At 49.8% G+C, this 21,965-nt stretch overlaps 1 protein-coding gene across 3 annotated transcripts in view; it reads right to left on the bottom strand.

Moving 5' to 3' along the window:
• Positions 1-4,837: 4,837 nt before the first annotated feature.
• Positions 4,838-21,965, bottom strand: part of ABHD8 (abhydrolase domain containing 8) — a 22,346-nt gene continuing 5,218 nt past the window's right edge. The window contains exons 1-5 of one of the 3 annotated variants that reach the window (XM_039324403.1): positions 14,592-15,140; positions 9,249-9,978; positions 8,642-8,812; positions 7,658-7,874; positions 4,838-6,927 (exon numbers count right to left, since the gene is read on the bottom strand). In XM_039324403.1, the coding sequence (XP_039180337.1) occupies positions 6,769-6,927; positions 7,658-7,874; positions 8,642-8,812; positions 9,249-9,970 (1,269 nt within the window). In that variant the 5' untranslated portion in view covers positions 9,971-9,978; positions 14,592-15,140 and the 3' untranslated portion in view covers positions 4,838-6,768. Of the gene's footprint in view, positions 6,928-7,657; positions 7,875-8,641; positions 8,813-9,248; positions 10,399-14,591; positions 15,141-21,965 lie in introns of those variants that run through there. The other 2 variants (XM_039324402.1, XM_039324401.1) reach the window with 2 other exon arrangements.

The raw sequence follows: 21,965 nt of genomic DNA, 5'->3' as shown, positions 1-21,965 counted from the left end.
GGGGGGGGGGAAATAGCCAGGTTGCCCTTCTGTGGGCGCCCCCCCCAACTTTCTGCCCTCCAGCCCTTTCACTCCAAGGTGCTGGCAGCTTTTGTGATGCAAGGCTGCAAATTGTTTTCAAACTTTTCTGGTTGTGCAGAGAGGAACCAAATTGGAACCAAACCATCACCCACCAGAAAAACCTAGAACCCCACACCCACAGAGAGCCCCAGATTCCTGGGCCCATTTGTGGAACAATCGGTTCAGTGGATGGGACCTTTTCCAGCCCCCGGAGGGCTTCCCGGGAAGGGTGAACATGGGGGGGGGGAATCCCACCTTTTCTCTATTTCAGCCAGGAATGCAAAGCCAGGCTGTTTTTCAGGTGCCAAAATCCCTCCCTCCCTCCCTTCTTTTCCTTTTCTTTCTTTTCCTTCCTTCCTTCCTTCCTTCCTTCCTTCCTTCCTTCCTTCCTTCCTTCCTTTCTTTTCCTTCCTCCCTCCCTCCCTCTTCTTTTCTTCCTCCCTCCCTCCCTTAATTTCTTTTCCTCCCTCCTTTCCTTCCTCTTTCTCTTTTCCTTCCTTCCATCCATCCATCCCTTCTACAAATAAAGCAGTGAATCCAATGGCATCCAACATACCTTCGTCTTTCCCCGACAACAACCCTGTGAGGTGGGTTGGGCTGAGGAAGAGGGAACGGCCCAGGGTCATCCTGCTAGCTTTCATGGCTGACTTCCAGTTGGGTCCACGGGGTGGGCAGTGGGGAAGGGGGCAGCCCCAGAGACGGCCTAGCCAGCGTGGGGGGGTCTCCCTGGGAAGGACCAAAGCTAGCCTGATCCCAGGCACAGAACATCACCCTGCAAGGGGGAGAGGGCACCACGTGGTGCCCCTCAGCAAATCGGTCTTGATGGGTGAATTCAAGAGACGAAAGCCCACCTCTCCGGGACACGAGACCCTTTATTTAGGACTTGGGCAGAACACCGGGGCTTCTTTCCCAGAAGGGAAGTTGGACTGGCAGCCATCAAAAAGTCCCTGCTTACATTTTCAAACAGATGAATATCCTCTAAGAGGTGAGTTCGAGCCCTTCCCATGTCCATCTGTCAGTCAAAGCTGGATGTCAGAACCCGTATTATTAAAGGGGTTTCTTCTGTTCTTCTGGGTTCTGCCATACTCCTGGAAGGAGATGCTGCCTCTTTGTTTCTCCCTTTTGCAGTCTCTGCATACTTGCGCTCTTTGAACTGTCTCTCCCTTGATGTCAGCTTGGGGAGGGGGGGAGAAAGGAATGTGACCCAACAAACATTGCTACGAGTATCAGCTCTTTCCCACAAAGGACTTAACACCTGGGGATTGGCCCATTCGAACTGACCGGATGGGTTTGCTTGGGACTCTCTTAACCTATCGATCTGAGCTGGAAACCCTCAGATCCTGCCTTCTATGCCTGCTGTCAACTTCTCCTAATAAAAGTTCCTTTGGCTTCCAAGGGTTCTGCTTCCTTAAGATGAGGTTTTGAAGTGGGCCTGACATTAGGCAGGATCTGCAGAAACAATCAGCCCGGAAGGAAGACCCTTACCGGAGGACTTGGCAAATTGTGTCAGACAACGGAGCCTCCCGCCGCCGGGCAGACCCCTGCAATTACTCTACCTCTGGATTCTTGGGCTCTGTCGTGCCTCCATCCAAGGAAGACATGGCATTCCCTGTTGAGGCCCAGGAGGGGGTGTCTGTGACTTCAGAGAACTGTGAGGAGGAGCAGGCTGAGGCAGGCCAGGGCCCTTCAGGTTTGGAATAGGGAAGGCAGAGTTCAGGTGAGGAGCAAGGTCCCTCCCCACCTGATCCCAGAGCAAGGAGAGCAGAGAGGAGGACAGTGTCCCACCCCACTCCACAAGGCACACCTGGGGATTAGGATTTAAGGAGACGCTGTGGGGTGGGGCATTTGCCGGGAACAAACGTGGGATCTTGAGATTGTTGTGACTTGTGCTCTTGTGACCTGGACACTCTGTATTCTGGACCAGTTTGTTTCCTCATTCACGACCACAGACTACATTCCTGATCTCATCTTGCAGTTTGCAGTTTGCAGGCAAGCTAAGAGTTAAAACAGTGTTTCTCAACCTTGACAATTTTAAGGCATGTGGACTTCAACTCCCAGAATTCCACAGCCAGCATTGCTGGCTGTGGAATTCTGGGAGTTGAAGTCCACATGCCTTAAAATTGTTAAGGTTGAGAAACACTGAGTTAAAAGGACTCTTTACGTTTTCTTGTTATCTGTCTTGCCTTGAGAACAGTGTAAACTTCCCTGGCTATATTGTTTGAACTCGTGCCAGCATATGTGGGGGCTTTTGGGTGAACATTGGCAGTGATTAAAAAGACTATTGCTCTTGCCAGCTTATTGCTTTGCCTCCGTTGGGGCCCTGGGTCATCGGAGGAGTAAGTGGTCGCAGAACGCCGCCACAAGCCCAGATGGTCGATGGGCGACGGAAAGAAGGAGGACTGGGAGAAGGAGGCCAGGAAGGTGATGTTCAGACGGGGCAGTCATCAACCAGGATGGTTGGAGGAGGAGATGGAAAGGTCTCTCCATTTTAGCGAAGACGAGGAGGACCGCCCGATGTACTCTAGCCGAATGTTGGAGCAGGCAATCAACATGATGACTCCATGAAGCAGGAGAAAGCCAAATCATACCAGGGTCTGGGGTCCACCAGGAGAACCAACGAAGGGGAAGCCGAACTCGAGATTCCAGACCCCTCCGAAGGAACCACCGAAACTGCTGCTGTCACCACTGCTGCAGCCATCCCTTGCTGAGCGGCAACTACAGACAGAGAGAGGAGACGACACAAGTGGAAGAAGAGGCATCGACCCATCCAGAAGTTCCCACCACTGGATGTAAAGTACCGTAGGGAGCCACGGTGCCTGGGATTCTTCCTGATCCAGGTGCTAAGCTACATGGAGGAATACGGCCGTGACATCCCAAGTGATCAAACCAGGGTCCGCATCGTACAAGCCGCCCTGGATGGCACTGCGGCGGACTGGTTGTAGTCCTCCACTTACAACCGGTTGGGGGTCGCGGCATTAAAAAGGTTGAGAACCACTGACGTAGAGACTATGGTGGTGACCCCTGGCATGGAATGCCCCCTAATTCTGGGCATGGCGTGGCTGACCAAGTGGAACCCACTGGTGGACTGGAGAATGGCGGAACCCAGATTCCCAAAAGGGGAACTGGCTGAGGCACCAGCCCAGCCCCGAAACGGTGGAGCCCCGCCGAGAAAGCTACAGTGTATGTGGAGGGAAGGAACTACCAGAATGTTGGAATATTCATGAGCAGGAACTCATGTGGTAACTCAGTCAGCCAATGTGAAGAAAGTGCTACTGAGTCTGTACAAAAAGGTATTGAGTTAGGAGCTGGATTTCCAGTCTCAGATCTGTCTCTGTATCTCTCTGTAAGAAGTCTTCAATTGACCTGTGTTGCTGTAAAGAAGAATGTATGGTATTGTAAATATTTTTATATGAATATAAAGAAATTATTTTGAATCAGCTAAATGCAGTCAACTGGGAGAGCTTCTGATTTATTTTTTCACCAATAGAGAAATTAAAATTCTGTAACACAGGAGTATAGAGACCTGGCTGAAGTGCTCAGTGAGGAAAGGTCCGATGGGCTGTGCGATAGAAATCCAACCGGGTGCGAAACACCCCAAGCTGGCTGAGGAATTCTGGGAGTTGAAGTCCACAAGTCTTAAAGTTGCCAAGTTTGAAGACCCCTGAGCTAAGGGCAACAAAAGTTTGCTACCCAAATAGTTCAGAATTATTATTTTGGCCTCACTTTCCTCAACTGACAGAGTAACTTCTCAAGAAGCATGTATGGATGGCGCGCGCACACACACACACTTCCTACACGTGTGTGCATGCAAACACAGCCAGAAACTTTGGCTGGGTCCAACTTGGTGGACTCAACCTAGTGGTTCCATCCAGGAGTCCCCAATTTCCCCAAAGGGAAGATAGGGTCTGCCCTCTTTAACTGGGGACGGAGCTAAGACAGTGGTGGTGAACCTATGGCACGGGTGCCAGAGGCGGCACTCAGAGCCTTCTCTGTGGACATGCGCACCGTCGCCCCAGTCCTAGGCCTTCAGCTGGGTTTTATAAAACTTTTTGCTTTAGGCCTCTGCGCTGTGTGGAAAAAAAAAAGGATCAATCAATCAGTCAATTTCAACTTCTCATGGAAAAAAAAAGATCTTGCAAAGTTGGAATTGATTGATTGAACTTTTTAGTCCCACCCAATCTGCTGTTACCACTGCAGCCACGCCACACCCACCCAATGGGCCACGCCCACCCAATGGGCCACACCCACCTGGCACCGGACGATGCATAAGTGGGTTTTGGGTTGCAGTTTGGGCACTCGGTCTCTAAAAGGTTCGCCATCACTGGGCTAAGACTTTGGAGAGGAAAAATGTATTTTATCATATTCCTGCACAGAGCCCAGGAATTGAAGGACACATATCATTTGCACACGTGGACCTCAATCCTTCCGCTCCTTTGCAGCCACAGGTGCCACAAAGGTGGACCCTTTCCTGGAGCTTTGTGGTAAATAAGAAACTAGATTTTCTACGAGTAAATTGCAATAACTGACTACCTTGAACTACAACTTTACTGTTGTTTAACCCGTCGTCTATTTTTTATTTCATATACGTTTTGTAGGACAGGTCAAATAGACGTAGAAGCTTATAAATTTTGGATCTGTTTTGCGGGGGGGGGGGGCTTATGATTGTTGCAACAGGTTGGCCAGTGTTCAACCAGATGGGAAAACATGGGAGTTTTTTTTGTCTGGTTTTTTTTTTCAATTCAATTTTTTGTTTAATGTTCTTGTCTAGTTTTGTTACATTTTTTTTTCTTTTGGGATTTGGTATTTTAATCTTTTGAATAGAATTGGGGAAAAAAAAAGAAAGTGGGTGCCTTTCCCATCCTTTTTTTGGGGGGGGGGAAGAGGCAATTGGTGCCAGGGGAACAGCTCAGCCCTGCCGGAGGCTAACGGGCAAAAGCAGACTGGCTGGCACAGAGGTGTCACGGATGCTCCTTTGCACTCTAAATTGTCTTTTCAGTTTAGGGGGTAAAAATAAGGTGGGCTCCCTTACCGGCACCCCCCTCAGCTGACCCTCATCTGGAGGCCTCCATTTTTGGGGTGGTCTGATGCCCGATGCCCGCCTAAACGGCCAGGCTCCCATCTCATAAATCCATCTAAAAGATCTGATCCTTGGCATAACATGAAAGGAGCCCAGCCTGAGGGCAAATGCTGCCAAGGTGGGGTGGCTGAAGGACTCTTGGGGGAGGCTGTACAGCCAGGCAGGAGGGGGGGGGAACTGGGGGTGTGGGTCGTGGTGCCCATCTTCAGCCGGACCTGGGGGTAGCTCAGCTCCAAAGAGGCCCTGATGTTGGGTGGGAACCCTCCTCCCGGATCGGACCGGCCCCCAGCAGCTCCGTGGAGGTCCCCAAATTAAACGGGGGTCTTTTCAGGAAGATTCTCAGGATTTCCCCACTGAGACCCCCAGCCCCTCCCACATAGGGTGTGGGTTTGAATCGGGACTTTTATAGGTGGTCCTTGACTTACAACGGTTTGGTTAGTGACCGTTTTAAGGTACAACGAGAAGAGTGACTTCTAGGAGAGAACAGAACACTGAACGTACGAATACAGAATGCGTGACCACTTTTCACGCGGCCGTTGCGGTTTACACAGAGTCGTGTAATCGAAATTTGTAAAATTCCCAGCTTTTTCTCCCTCCCTTCCCAGGCTGAAAAAGGCTCGGAAGCAGAGATAGGAAAAGGAGCTGCCAAACGCTGCCATCCTGTCTTGCTGGTGCCCAGCTGCCAGCCCCCCCCCCCAGAGCTGGAGTGGAGAGCTGGCACAGTTTACCCTGCAATACCTTTTTTTTTGGAGGGGGGGTGTAGATACAACTTTGCAAAGTTTATTTACAAACTGTGGTGGAGACACAAGTGTGTGTGTATCAGGGAGGACAGGGGGGGGGGCAGAGTCTTGGACCCCCATCTTGGGCTGAACTCCAGCATCTCCTAAGTTGGAAAGAAGCAACTTGGGGAGGGGTCAACAGCCTCTTGCCCCCTCTGGCGTGCTCCAACCACATTCAGTCCCAGCATTCGCTGGATTGCAGCCCCCAGTTCTGGGGGGGAGGGGGCAGAGGCTGGTGAAGGTTTTGACGGGGTGGGGCCACCTGCCCCTTCGTTTGCCCCCAGGCTGGGCTGCTGGGGGGTCTCAACCCCACGTCCACCACCAGCAGCGTGGGAGAATTCACCCCGCAAATTCCCACAGCCGCTTCCATGGGCAGCAGTGGTGGGGCAGGAAAAAGTCAAAAGGCCAGCAGTCCACGCGGGCACCCTTCCACCTTCATGCCCGCTTGGAGGGGACACCCCCTGGCACAGTGGAGGCATCAGGAAGGCAGCCCCAGTGCCCCTTCGCAGAGACTCCCAGGCCCAGCATCCTGTTCCAAGAAGCACAGCAGCCACGCACGTCTGCCTCTCTTTCCTGCCTGAGGGTATTTCGGGGGCGGGGGGGCTTAAATGCAGGGGTGGTCGAAGGGGTGGGGTGCTGTTCACTGCTGGCCGATCCTCTGTCTGCTGCCATCATTTGCTTGGAAGGTTCCCCGCCTTCCGGCCTCGGGCCCCCGCCGGGCCCCCCAAGCGGGGAGACAAAGCGCCCTCTCCCCCATCCGTGGCAACTCTCGCCGTCCGCCGGAAGCGGCTCTCCGTGGGGCAGCCACCAAAGCGTGGCCCCTGGACCCTCAGGATGGACCCCATCTGCTGACTACTTCTTCCCCGCCTCTCGGGGGGCCTCTTCGGAGGGGAGGGGCTCGGGCTCCCAGAGCAGGAACTCGTGCAGGAGGGTGTTGACCGTCTCCGGACACTCCAGCATGACCATGTGGCTGCCCTCGTCTATCACCTTCAGGAAGGCCAGCAGCAGGATCTGGGGGCAAAGAGGGAGGGGGGGGTCAGAGATGGCCCTTGGGGGGCTTCAGGAGCACCCCAGCTGTGTATGGGGCTGCTCTTTGGGTGGACTTTGCACCCTGCATGCTCGCTTTAAGTTCAGAGGACAATCTCTCTCTCTCTCTGTGTGTATATGTGTGTGTTTCACTTGCGCCTTTGTGCAAACGCCAAGTACTACTGGTCCTGCCTGCAACAGCCCCCCCCCGAAAGATCAGCAGCTGGGACCCCTTTCTGAGGCTGGCATAGGCCTCTCTGCCACTCTGAGCCAATGCAGCTTTTCTGACCTGTAGCTTGAAAATCGTGACTAGCTGCCCCCCCCAGTGAGACCTTGACTTAAATCAAATTTTAAGGGGGGGGGCAGATTGGGGAGGGCTATTGTGCTTCCCACAGAAATTGTGCAGACTGGATAAACTTTGCCTCCACCGAGTCCAACATGGCGCTCAGCCCCACTCCTGGCCCCCCTCCCTCCCCCCGTCTTGGCAAACCTGGGTGCAATCAGGTGACCAGCATCTCCAGCTTCCTTTCAAACCCCTCCCTCCCTCCCTGGTCTTCGTCAAGCCAGCCTTGCTGCATCTGGGCACATCTGCCTGAAGCCCCCCTCACCCCCCACGTGCATCCTCCAGCAAAGGGGACAGCCCCCCCCCATTATGGTTTTACTCCAACGAGAAGCCAGCCAGGGCTCCTGGGGGGGGCAGGGGAGGGGGCCCTACCTCCGCCATGCGCTGGTCCTCCTCCACGGGCACAAACTTGTCGTGCATGCCGTGCACCAGCAGCGCAGGCACGGTCAGCTCAGCGTGGTAGACCTCGTCCCCTTCCGGCCAGTACTGCCCGCTCATCATGGCTCGCAGGACGAAGGAAGAGACGTTGAAGGCGTTGCCCTCTTTCAGCAGCTGCTTCTCCTGGGCACCCTGGCGGGCAAAGCCGGCTCTGCCAGGGCAAAGGGCACCGGGTCAGCACAGTGGGTGGGTGGGCCGAAGACCCCGCAATTCGTGGCTGTGCTGAGGCAAAGCAGGACCCCAGCCCGGCCAGGAGGAGAGGGAGGGTGGTTGGGGGGGGGATTTAAATCCGACCCCCTAAATCAGTGGTTCTCAACCTTTTTAATGCCACGACCCCCAACCGGTCGTAAGTCGAGGACTACTCAACCGGTCATAAGTCGAGGACTACTTAACTGGTGCAGCACCGTTTGCAGAATGGGACTTTTGGCGGGCTCAGCAGGGCAGAGACAGCCTGGACACTTCCTATTGGCTTTTGAAAGCCAATAGAATTAGATTCTATTCAAGAGAGTCTATTCTATTGGCTTTCAAAAGCCAATAGAATAAAAGGGAGTAGCACAGCTAAGGAAAAGGGGGAAAAAATGGCGGACTGCGTTGTTTGGCGACCCCGTGAAATGGTCGTTCGACCCCAAATGGGGTCCCGACCCACAGGTGGAGAACCACTGCCCTAAATAGATGGGCAGGGCCTGGGGGGTCCGGGGGGGGGGAGAAAGCCACCACCGTGGCCCATGGGGAGGCCTGCCCTCCCACCCCTCCCACTTCTTCACTTGAGGAAGCTCCAGGCCAGGCAGGGCGGGAGGGTGCCTGGGAACGAGAGCATCCGTGGCCTTCAGGAGAACCACGCGTGGCCGGTGGGCAGCCCAGTTGTGGCAGGGGAGATCCGCCCCCCCTCCCCATCTCCCCCCTCCCCGGGAGGCTCACTTGAGGAAGCTCCAGGCCAGGCAGGGCGAGAGGCAGCGCAGCAGGCAGGGGGGCATGTTGAAGATGGAGCAGAGGCTGGGCTCCAGGGCGGTGGGTCCCCCTCCGTTGATCATGACCACCTTGTGGACCAGATCCGGGTATTCGTGGGCCAGGAAGGTGCAGAAGGAGACCCTAAGAGGGAGGAGGACAAGCATGGTGATCAGACACCGCAAAGGGGGCCTCTCTGCTGAGCCTCCATGCTCAGAAGCATCTGATCAAAATTTGGGCACTTGTCAGCCGGCATCTATTTCTATGAGGGTTGCAGTGCCCTGGAGGGTCGCAGTGTTCTGGGTTTCCAGGATCTCCATTGGCGATCTCCCCGGCCAGCTTCCGACAAGCAAAGTCAGTGGGGGAAGCTGGATTCACTTAACAACCACGTGATTCACTTAGCAACCGCAGTGAGTCACTTAACAACCACAGCAAAAAAAAATCATTGTAAAATCAGAGGTAGCGCACTACATCATCTTGCTTAGTGATGAAAACTGTGGTCCCAGTTGTGGTTGTAAGTTGAGGATGGCCTGCCTCTAGGAAATCAGCAGGAGAGACCCCCCTCCCCTTCCCCTCTTACCCGTACGAGTGTCCGACCAGGATGTTCCTTTTCTTGGCGTATCGCTTGAACAGGCTGCGCATGTCTTCCGCCAGGGCATAGAAGGTGTAGGCGGCCGCGATCTGGGGGGCAGAGCTGGCCCCATGCCCGGCCAGGTCGGGGACCACCACCTCGTAGCCCAGCTGGGTGAAGAAGTCCACCTGCTCCTTCCAGATGTCCGAAGAGCCGCCCACCCCGTGGATGAAGAACAGCACCACGTCCCGGTGGGTCCCCTTACAGCTGCTGATGTACTTGGTGCAGTCAATGTGGACCACTCTTTTGGGCTTCTGCCGGCGGCGTTTGAGCGCTGTGCCCCCGCTGGCTGTGGGCATCGTGGCTGTATTCGTATCTGAGACCTCTGCCTCCACCATGCTCTGGGCCTCGGTGCCATTCTGGCCTTGCGGGACGTCGGGCTGCTGCCCTGCCTCGCCCAGGTTCTCGATGACCATCTGTCCGTTGCGGTACACGGCGATCCGGCGTTTGCAGTGCACGGCACCCGTCTTCTGGGGCTCCTCTTCCTCCTCCTCCTCCTCTGTGCTGGGGGGGTGGGAGGGGGCAACATGCTTCACCCGCAGGACCCGCCCGGGCTTCACCTCAACAAAGCTGTAGCCGTTGCTAGACTCAACCGGCTCCAGGGGCCCCACGACGTTGGGCACCTTGCCCAGCAGGCAGCAGAGAAGCCCATCAGCGATGCTGGTCAACATGGTGACACCTGGGGGTTTGTGGAAGGAAGGGGTCAGGCAGCTGTTCATGAGGGGCAGCGCGTGCCAAAGGAGGCACCCGTCACCCCTGGCAGAGAGGCTACTGATGCCACCATTGGGGCAGTTAGTGACAGAAAGAGAGACACTCCCAGTAAAAGAGCCTCTTTGTAGCTCAGGGCTGAAATGAGGGGTCCCTGATGGTTTCTGAGCTGGGTTGTTTTCTTGCAGACCTTTCACGACCCAGCTAGGTAACACCATCAGTGCTCGTAAGGAGTGATGTTACATAAACAAAACCCTGATGGTGTTGGATAATGAGACGTCTGCAAGAAAGCAACCCAGTTCAGAGAACACCAACGACCCCCAAGTACAGTCTGGGTGAGACCTGGCTCAAAAACAGCGACTGTGAGAGGGACCTTGGAGTCCTAGTGGACGATCCCTTGACCAGGAGCCAGCTGTGTGCAGCAGCCGCCCAAAAAAGAGTTAATCCTGGGTTGTATAAACAGAGGCCTAGAATCAAGATCACACAAAGTATTAGTGCCACTTTATAAAACCCTAGTAAGGTTACAGGCCTGGAGACTAAAACATACGAAGAATGGCACATGGATCTCTCTCTCTCTCTCTCCATTCTCTTTTTCTCTTTCTGTCTCTTTATGACTCTCTTTTTCTCTCTTACTCTCTTTTTCTCTCTTTCCGTTCTCTGTCTCTCTCTCCATTCTCTTTTTCTTTCTGTCTCTTTTTTTCTCTCTTTCTGTTCTCTCTCTCTTTCTCACTCACTCGTTGATTTTCATTTCTTTCTCTCTCCCCCCCATTCTTTCCTTCTCTCTCTCTCTCTCTCTCTCTGTTTCCTTCTTTTCCTTTCTCTTTCTCTCCCCAAGGAGAGATTCAACCTAGAAATAAGGAGAAATTTCCTGACACTGAGAACAAGAGAAGTTGCCACCAGAAGTTGTGGGAGCTCCATCACTGAAGGCTTTCAAGAATAGGCTAGACTGCCATCTGTCAGAAATGCTGGGCTTTCAAACGTGGCCCTTGGATGACTTGTGGACTTCAACTCCCAGAATTCCTCAGCCACACACGTGCCTGGCTGAGGAATTCTGGGAGTTGAAGTCCACAAGTATCCAAGACGTTTGAAGACCTGGCGTAAGGTCTGCTGCTTGGGCAGGGGTTGGACTAGAATCACTAGATGACCTACAAAGTCCCTTCCAACTCTATTATTCTGATTCTTTCCCTCCTTCTGATTCTTTCTCTTCTTTTCTCTCTCTCCCTCCATTCTGTCTCTTTGTGACTTTTTCTTTCTTTCTCTCTTTCTCTCTCTCTCTGCTGCTCCTTGTTTTCATCTAAAAAAATCTGAGATAGTGGCCTGAGTGAATTGTGAATGGGGTGGGCGGAGAAGAGGCAGGGCTGCTGGGTGGGCCTGGACCCCCTCCCCTGCTCAGCCACCTACTTCTTGCCCCTTTGCAACTGACGCTTTCTGTGTCCCGCAGATTCCAAGGCAAAGTTTCACTACACTGTTTCAGGTGGGGTGTGTGTGTCTCTCTCTTTCTGGGGGGGGCACACCTACTGTCACAATGCCCACCTGGTGACACAGGTGGGCATCCATCCAGGCTGGGCCATCAGAGGGGGAGTCATCAGCACAGAGTTTAAGCCCCCCCCCCCAAGGACATCCGCAGCCCTAGAACTGGTCCACAGAGCTGGATGGATCTCCGGATCTTTCCCTTAAATCCACTCCTGGTTCTCCTACTTAAATCATGGAAGGTGGCTTTCGTTTAAGACAACCTGGATCCAGAACACCTTTGCCAGTGGATTGAGGCTCACCCAGAAATTAGAATAGAATAGAATAGGAATACGAATAGAATAGAATAGAATAATAGAATAGAATAGAAAATAAGGAATTGAAAATTAGAATAGAATAGAGAATAGAATAGAATAGAATACAGACAAGACTAGACTAGACAATTCTAGACTAGAAATAGAAATAGAAAAAGAATAGAATAGAGCAGAATAGAATAGAGCAGAACAGAGCAGAATAGAATAGAAATAAAAATAGAAATAATATAGAATAGAATAGGAATAGAAATGAATAGAATAGAATAATAGAATAGAACAGAACACAACAGAACAGAATAGAAAATAAGGAATTGAAAATTAGAATAGAATAGAGAATAGAATAGAATACAGACTAGACTAGAAATAGAAATAGAAAAAGAATAGAATAGAGCAGAATAGAATAGAATAGAGCAGAACAGAGCAGAATAGAATAGAAATAAAAATAGAAATAATATAGAATAGAATAGAATAGAACAGAACAGAATAGAGCTGGAAGGGACCTTGGAGATCTTCTAGTCCAGCCCCGTGCTCAAGCAGGAGAACCTACACCATTTCAGACAAGAGATTATCTACAGTTGGTTCCCATTTTCACCCCTAACCTCGAAAACTAACATCTCAGCCATTAAATAAGGCCATGTAATCTGAAGTGGACTAGTCTGAACTGAAGAAGCTTCCTGGATGAGAAGCGAAAGGTCTGAAGGAAAAGTCAACAAGTCCAGCTGCTTTCAAAATAAAAACTCCTTTGGGACAATCATTGCCTGGGGGGGATGAGAGCCTCCAGAAGACATGCAACCTTCTTGTTTTAGAATAGAATAGAGCTGGAAGGGACCTTGGAGGTCTTCTAGTCCAGCCCCCCGCTCAAGCAGGAGAACCTATATACCATCTCAGACAAGTGACTGTGCAGCCTCTTCTTAAAAACCTCCAGTGATGGAGCGCTCACGATTTCTGGTGGCCAGCTGTTCCCCTGGTTAATTGTCCTCCCTGTCAGGAAGTTTTTCCTTAATTCCAGGTTGCTTCTCTCCTTGATCAGTTTCCAACCTTTGTTTCTCGTCTTGCCCTCTGGTGCTTTGGAGAATAACCTGGCCCCCTCTGCCTTGTGGCAGCCCCCCAAATACTGGAAGACTGCTATCACGTCTCCCCTATTTCTTCTTTTCTTTAGACTGGCCAGACCCAAGTCCCCCAGCCGTTCTTCGTATGTTTTAATCTCCAGGCCTTGGATCATCTTAGTTGCTCATTTTGCTTTGCTTTGCTTCTGGGATGGGGTCTTCTGAACTTGCCCCCTCCCACACACTCCTTGCGACGGGAAGAAGCCTCGTCCAGGAGAGGCTGCCTGCGGTGCATTGAGGGGCATTCAGAGGGCAGCTGGCAGGAGCTCTCTTTGGCCAACTGCCCAAGCCCCCAGGGCTGCCTCCAGCCATCCTGGAAGCCTCCTGATTCAATTAGCAGTTAACCCAGTTAACCTAACTGGTGCCTGCAGGAGGGAGCAGCAGCAAAGGGAAGGGAGACTCGGCCTCCTGCATTCACCAAGAGAGGTCAGAAAAATCCTCTTTGCAAGAAACAGAACACAGGGGGCCCTTAAGTCCCCCCCCCCATTCCCCTCTGCAGTCAGGCCAAGGAGAGAAAACTAAGAGAGGTTGACCCAGGACTTGCCAAGCCCGAGGGAACGATCCAACATAGGATAACAAGGTTTTTCTTTGGATAATGACACTCAGACCCATCACCCAGCTAACAGGGCCATCTGAATGGACTTCGGTTATTATTCCATTCCATTCCATTCCATTATTATTTTGTTATTCTATTCTATTCTGTTCTGTTCTATTCTATTCTATTCTATTCTATTCTATTCCATTCCATTATTATTCTATTCTATTCTATTCCATTCCATTATTATTCTATTCTATTCTATTCCATTCCATATTTTCTATTCTATTCTATTCTATTCTATTCTATTCTATTCTATTCCATTCCATTATTATTCTATTCTATTCTATTCTATTCTATTCTATTCTATTCCATTCTATTATTATTCTATTCTATTCCATTCTATTATTATTCTATTCTATTCTATTCCATTCCATATTTTCTATTCTATTCTATTCTATTCCATTCCATTATTATTCTATTCTATTCTATTCCATTCCATATTTTCTATTCTATTCTATTCTATTCTATTCCATTCTATTATTATTCTATTCTATTCTATTCCATTCCATATTTTCTATTCTATTCTGTTCGAATGTATTCTATATTCTATTCCATTCCATTCTATTCCATTCCATATTTTCTATATTGTTCTATTCTACTCTACTCTACTCTACTTTACCCTATCCTATTCCATTCCATTCCATATTTTCTATGGTATTCCACATTCCATTCCATTCTATTATTCCATTCCATTCCATTCCATATTTTATATTTTATTCTGTTCTATTGTATTCTATATTCCATTCCATTCCATTCCATATTTTCTATTCTATTCTATTCTATTCTATTCTATTCTATTCTATTCTATTCTACCCTACCCTACCCTACCCTACTCCATTCCCTTCCCTTCCCTTCCATTCTATTCTATTCTTCTATTCCATATTTTCTATTCTATTCTGTTCTATTGTATTCTATATTCTATTCCATTCCATTCCATATTTTCTATACAGTTCTATTCTACTCTACTCTACTGTACTCTACTCTACCCTATCCTATCCTATTCCATTCCATTCCATATTTTCTATGGTATTCCACATTCCACATTCCATTCCATTCCATTCTATTCTATTATCTTCAAACCAGCTGCCAGTCTAACCTTCAATCCACCCAACTGGTGCCAGGCTGGGTGGGATTTCGTGGGAGCTGCCATGGGAGAGAATTCAGAGCCAGCAACATGGCCGCCCATCGCCTCTGCCTCTGCCAAGCCCCTCTCCCGTCAGGGGCACCTTCTGAACCCAGTGGAGAATAGAATGAACCTTCCTGAACGGCAGGAGACCGTTAAAAGAAAACGGAGGGGAAGAGGAAGGGGGGGGATGCTGGTAACCATGGAGACCGGGGGCGGGCTTGGGTACCGCTCTGGCGGATTGGAAGGAAGAAGTTGCCGATTGCATAACCACCACCAGCCGGTTGAGTCAGGAAGGGGGTGTGTTGCATAAGTCTCCCTCCCCTTCCTTTTAGGGGGGGCTTCAGACCCCATAGAGGAAAAACCCAGAGACCCTGTAGGGTCCTTATGCTCTCTGAGCTGGGCTGTTTGCTGGCAGACATTTCATTGTGTTTCATTCAGGTAACCTCATCAATGCCAGATGGGTCATGAAACATCTGCAAAAAAACCACCAAGCTCATAAAGTACCAAGACCCCACAGCTCTTCCTCCTCCTCCCCCTCCCTTCTCCTCCTCCTTCTCCCCACAAACTACCCTCCCTTCTAGCACTGATGATGTTACCTAGCTGGGTGATGAAACATGTAAAAAAGATGCTGAGACTCTAGAAAGAGGGCAGAGAAGAGCAACAAAGAGGATTAGGGGATTGGAGGCTAAAGCATATAAGGAAGGGCTGCTGGAATTGGGGATGTCCAGTTTAACGAAGAGAAGGACGAGGGGGGACAGATAGCAGCCTTCCAGTATCTCAGGGGCTGCCCCAAAGAAGAGGGAATCAAGCTATTTTCCAAAGCGCCTGAAGGCAGGACAAGAAGCAACGGATGGAAACTCATCAAGGAGAGAAGCAACCTAGAACTAAGGAGAAACTTCCTGTCAGTCAGAACAATTAACCAGTGGAACAACTTGCCTCCAGAAGCGGTGAATGCTCCAATACTGGAAGTTTTTAAGAAGAGACTGGACAGCCATTTGTCTGAAACGGCATAGAGTCTCCTGCTTGAGCAGGGGGTTGGACTAGATGATCTCCAAGGTCCCTTCCAACTTTATTGTTACTATTGTTGTTGTTATTATTACTACCACTACTATTATTTGAAAGAAAACCACTAAACTCAGAGAGCACCAGGGGCCCCACAGTCCTCCTCCTCCTCTTCTCATCAGACCCTATTCCCTTCTAGCACTGATGATATTACCTAGTTGTGTAATGAGATGTCTGCAAGAAAACGGCCAAGCTCAGAGAGCACCAGGGTCCCCACAGTCCACCTCCTCTTCCTTCTCCCCTCCCTCCTCTTCCTCTCCGCAAACCTTTCTCCCTTGTAGCACTGATGATGTTACCTAGCTGGGTCCTGAAATGTCTGCAAGAAACCCCCCCCCCCAGCTCGGAGAGCACAGGGACCCAGCAGTTTGACCTTGAGCCCAGAGGATTCTCCTGTCTTAAGAGACCCGCCCTAATCAAGAAGCAAACGCCAGTAGGTTACACGCCACCTCCCGCCTCGGGGCCCCAGCCTCAGCTCCAGAGAGGGTCTCAGGAGGGTCTCTGGGTTGAGGTCATCTTGGGCTGGCGGGTCTGGGGGGCTGAGGTCCACCTCCTTTGGAGAGAGGTGGGGACGCGACTGCGCCGAGGAAGGCCCCGTCTTTCTTCCTCCGTGCCCCAGGGTTCACACGGCCTTTGAGGTCCTTCGCCATGTGCAGCCTGGAGGGGAGACCCCAGCCCTCCCTCTCCTCTTGAAGGCCATCCCAACGGTCTCCCAGATCCCGGATCGCTCCCCCAGGGACCCAAATGGGAATGGAAGCAGCCATTTCCTCACCCCTCTCCAGTCCTGGACAGGGGGGGCTACAGCAGCTGAGCAGCTTCCAGGTAGGACTCCCCCACCCTTATTTATTTATTTATTATTTATTTATTAATAAAATTTATATGCCGCCCAATCCCTAGGGACTCAGGGCGGCGTACAAAATTAAAATAACAAATATAGCAATTAAAAATGAATACATTCACACAGCGTGTCCCAATCGAATCCCGCCCCTCCCCCCCGGGACATCAGCCCCAGGCCTGCCGGAAGAGGAGAGTTTTAATGGCTTTCTTGAAGGCCGGCAAGGTGGGAGTAGTTCGAATCTCGGGGGGGGGGAAGTTGATTCCACCACGTCGGAGCCACCACAGAAAAGGCCCTTCCCCGAGGGCCCGCCAGCCGACATTGTTTGGCCGACGGGACCCGAAGGAGGCCCAGTCTGTGGGACCTCACCGGTCTCTGGGAACTATGCGGCAGTATGCGGTCCTGTAAGTAACCTGGCCCTATGCCATGAAGGGCTTTAAAGTGATAACCAACACCTTGAATTGCGTCCGGAGACCCACAGGAAGCCAGTGCAGCTCGCGGAGGATAGGTGACACGTGGGCGTACCTTGGTGCACCCACAATCGCTCTCGCGGCTGCATTCTGAACCAACTGCAGCCTCCGAACGCTCTTCAAGGGTAGCCTGCAGATTTTAGCAAGAGGGTCTCCTCTCCATCATTGCTCCAGGTTTTTTTCTCTCCCCTTCTCCTTTCTTCCAAGCAGCTGATGAAAGTTAGCCCAGAGAAGAAATATTAAAAAGGGCAGAAAAATATATTTTTCCTCAAAAGGACTTTTTAAAACCAAACCTGGCCCCAAATCTATCTCTCTGCCCCAAGCAAGAGCTAGGCAAATGTAAAACCATCAGAAAGTTGAAGCCAGAGCAATCAAGAAGACAAAAGAGAAGATCTGCATACCCCCCCCCCCAAACTCTAGGCGTCATTAGCCCCATCACCTGGGAAGCAGGATATGATAATAGAATTAAACCACAGATATCAAGGCCTAGACAAACACTCAGAAACAGCCTCAAGGTTCATGCCACAGGAACAGGAAACTATTCCAAACAAGGCTAGAGGGGGTATAAAAGCCTACTGCCCCATGTGCTCAGCCCTTTCTCTCTTCTGATCTTTCTTTAAGAACCATCTTTCTGCAATAAACTGTAACCTTCTTCCCAAAGCAGTCGCCATGTTTGCTTATTTATTCCCGGCTTGGATGAACCAGGATGAAGACTTTACTTCTATCACAGCCAATGAAACTTGTGTGTCAGCAAAAGGAACCAGAACAGAAGCAGCAAGCTGTGGATCTCCCAGGATGCTTTTCTTTTGGGAGGGGGGGACATCAGCAGTAATAATTCTCTCCTTTTTTCTCCCCCCCCCCTTTCTCCTCCTGACCCTTCAAATATACTGATGGTTGTGAGCACGTTTGCGAAGTTTCACACACCTGCAGATCTTTTTTTTTTTTTAAAAAAAAGAACCGTTGTTTGGGGAAAGATAGTGATTTTATTTATTTATTGCCATTTTGAGATTTGCTCTGGGCCTCCCTCCAGAGGTTGGCTTTTTCTGCAACTGAGCAATATCCCATTTCAATGCAGATGCCAAAGGAAGAGAAATGGCCCACAATGCAGCAGCCATCGGCTTTTTAGCAGATGTTTTCCAAACACTGGCTGCCTGGGGACGTGAAATGGCCTCCAACTGGTTTCATGAAACTGGTAATTAAGTGCCAATAATCTCCTGCATTGTTGTTACAAAGGACAGGAAGATGGATCCAACCGCTTCCTATTGGGTGGACTTGGAGTGAGCAAAGCACGGGGCTTCCTTTTAGAATTTAATAAGTACCCCTTTATAAAACCTTAGTAAGGGCCACACTTGCAATTCTGCATCCAGTTTTGATCTCCACAATATAAAAAAGATGTTAACGCTCCAGAAAGGGTGCAGAAAAGAGCAAAAAAGAGGGACTGCAGACCAAAACTTATAAAGAACAATTGCAGGAATTGGGTATGTCTAGTTTAACGAAGAGAAGGACGAGGGGGGACACGATAGCAGTGTTCCAATATCTCAGGGGCTGCCCTAAAGAAGAGGGAGTCAAGCTATTTTCCAAAGCACCTGAAGGCAGGACAAGAAGCAACGGATGGAAACTGATCAAGGAGAGAAGCAACTTAGAACTAAGGAGAAACTTCCTGACAGTTAGAACAATTAACCAGTGGAACAACCTGCCTCCAGAAGCGGTGAATGCTCCAACACTGGAAGTTTTTAAGAAGAGACTGGACAGCCATTTGTCTGAAATGGTATAGGGTTTCCTGCCTGAGCAGGGGGTTGGACTAGATGACTCCAAGGTCCCTTCCAACTTTTATTATTATTATTATTATATATGGATCATCGCACAGTCAGCCAGATGTTCAGACTGGATTTGGCATTTTGTCTACCTATCGAGTCCTTACCCAGGACCTGGGATAGGCAGATGTGGATGTTTGATGGTATTACAGGTATCGTCGCAGGATGGAAGCAGTTCCTAATAAGGCCGCCTTTTGCAATTGACTAATAGCGAATTTGTCAATGCCAATGGTGTTCAAGTGGTGCTCCAGTTGTTTTGGGATTGCACCCAAGGAGCCTATGACTATTGGTACTACCCTTGCTTGCTTTTGCCACAGTCTTTCTATTTCTATTTGTAGGTCTTTGTATTTTGTTATCTTCTCCAGTTCTTTCTCTTCTATTCTGCTATCTCCAGGCACTGCCACGTCCACTATCCAGACTTTTTTGTCTTTCTTATCAACAATTGTTAAGTCTGGGGTGTTATGTTGCAGGTGCTTGTCTGTTTGAATTCTGAAGTCCCAGAGCAGTTTAATTTTATCATTTTCTATGACTTTCTCTATTTTATGATCCCACCAGTTTTTGCTTACAGGCAAATGATATTTTTTGCAGATCTTCCAATGCACCATTGTTGCTACTTTGTCATGTCGCTGCTTGTAATCAGTCTGTGCAATCTTCTTGCAACAGCTTACCAAGTGGTCCACTGTTTCTTCAGCTTATTATTATTATTATTATTATTATTATTATTATTATTATTATTATGGATCATTGCACAGTCAGATGTTCAGACTGGATTTGGCATTTTGTCTATCTATCGAGTCCTTACCCAGGACCTGGGATAGGCAGATGTGGATATTTGATGTTATTACACATATCGTCGCAGGATGAAAGCAGTTCCTACTAAGGCCGCCTTTTGCAATTAACTAATAGCGAATTATTATTATTATTATTAATAATAATAATTAATATTATTATTACTATGACTACTACAACAACTACTACTACTACTACTACCTCACCCTCTGCAAAACTGTTACTAAAAGCTGTGCCACAAAACCTTCCTCTTAGGAAGTAACGCGGGGCGCAAGGACGTTTTCACCCAGGAAACCCCGTTGCTGGAGCTTTGCTCTCCCCAAAGCCTCTGGCAGCCCTTCCAAGGACTGAATTCGGGAGCCGGATTCGAAGCCACTGCAACTGCAGAGGTCAGATTGATCCAGCCTCCTCCGCTAGTCCAGGTATTGATTTGGGGGCTGGCACGGCGGAATTCAAAACGTTAAATAAATCATGCAGCTTTGCAACCGTGTGAGGAATCTGTGCTCAAAAGCCTCCGAGGAAGGTGAAATCCTCCTTGGGTGGCTTGCCAGTCACACACTCCTCAGCCACACACACAATGCCCTCAGCACCTTTGCAAACCACAGCCTGTTTCAAAAGCGCGAATGGAAGCACCCGCGGAGGGGGTTTTCTGCAAGGGCTGCCCGGCATTGGAGATCACAGGTTCACCGTTTCGGTCCGTTAAGGGAAATGTTCTAAAACAGGGATATCCGTCGCTGGCCACTTTAAGTTGTAGACTTCAGCTCCCAGAATTCCCCAGCATTTTGATCTCCCTGGAGTCAGGGGTAGGCAACCTTGGCTCTTTTAGGACTCGTGGACTTCAACTCCCAGAATTCCTGAGCCAGCCATGCTGAGGGGAAAGGGAGAGGTTTCCAAGCTGAGCCAGGCTGGCTCAGGGATTCTGGGAGTTGAAGTCCACGAATCATGAGGGGGCCATAGTTCCCCCATGCTGGCTGAGGAATTCTGGGAGTTGAAGTCCACGAATCATGAAGGGGGCCATAGTTCCCCCATGCTGACTCAGGAATTCTGGGAGTTGAAGTCCACGAGTCATGAAGGGGCCATGGTTCCCCCATGCTGGCTCAGGAATTCTGGGAGTTGAAGTTCACAAGTCATGAAGGGGCCATATTTCCCCCATGCTGGCTCAGGAATTCTGGGAGTTGAAGTCCACGAATCATGAAGGGGCCATAGTTCCCCCGTGCTGGCTCAGGAATTCTGGGAGTTGAAGTCCATGAATCATGAAGGGGCCATAGTTCCCCCGTGCTGGCTGAGGAATTCTGGGAGTTGAAGTCCACGAGTCATAAAAGAGCAAAGGTTGCCTACCCCTGTGGCTGGACCAAGGGCTGATTCTCATCCAATGGCATGAAGGGGTGCTATCCGGCTAGGGGAGATCAAGATCACGCAAAGTCTTAGTACCGCTTTATAAAGCCCTAGTAAGGTCACACCTGGAATACCTGCATCCAGTTTTGGTCACCCGATTAGAAAAAAGATGTCCAGACTTTGGAAAAAGTTCAGAGAAGAGCAACTCAGATGATCCAAGGCCTGGAGACTAAAACATATGAAGAACGGCTGCGGGACTTGGGCTTGGCTAAAGAAAAGAAGGACCAGGGGGGACAGGATAGCAGCATTCCGGTATTTGAGAGAGGGGACCAACTTATTTTCCAAAGCACCAGAGAGCAGGATAAGAAACGGTGGATGGAAGCTAATCAAGGAGAGAAGCAACCTGGATTATTTTATTGGATTATTTTATTGTTTTACGACTGTTTTTAATTTTGTTCGCCGCCCTGAGTCCTTTGGGATTGGGCGGCATATAAATATTTGTAAATAAATAAATAAATAAATAAACCTGGAACTAAGGAGAAACTTCCTGACTTTGAGAACAATGAACCAGTGGAACAGCTTGCCACCAGAAATTGTGGGTGCTTGTCTGAAATAGAATAGGGTCTCCTGCTTGAGCAGGGGGTTGGACTAGATGACCTCCAAGGTCCCTTCCAACTTTATTATTACTATTATTATTATTGTCTGAAATAGAATAGGGTCTCCTGCTTGAGCAGGGGGTTGGACTAGATGACCTCCCAGGTCCCTTTCAACATTATTATTATTATTATTATTATTATTATTATTATTATTGATCATCGTACAGTCAGCCAGATGCTCAGACTGGATTTGGCATTTTGTCTACCTATCGAGTCCTTACCCAGGACCTGGGATAGGCAGATGTGGATGTTTGATGGTATTACAGATATCGTCGCAGGATGGAAGCAGTTCCTAATAAGGCCGCCTTTTGCAATGGACTAATAGCGAATTTGTCAATGCCAATGGTGTTCAAGTGGTGCTCCAGTTGTTTTGGGATTGCACCCAA

Source organism: Crotalus tigris, unplaced genomic scaffold (genome assembly GCF_016545835.1).
Source record: "Crotalus tigris isolate CLP2741 ecotype Arizona unplaced genomic scaffold, ASM1654583v1 scf7180000024298.760630, whole genome shotgun sequence".
NCBI lineage: Eukaryota > Metazoa > Chordata > Lepidosauria > Squamata > Viperidae > Crotalus > Crotalus tigris.
This window is presented reverse-complemented; position numbering and strand designations above follow the sequence as displayed.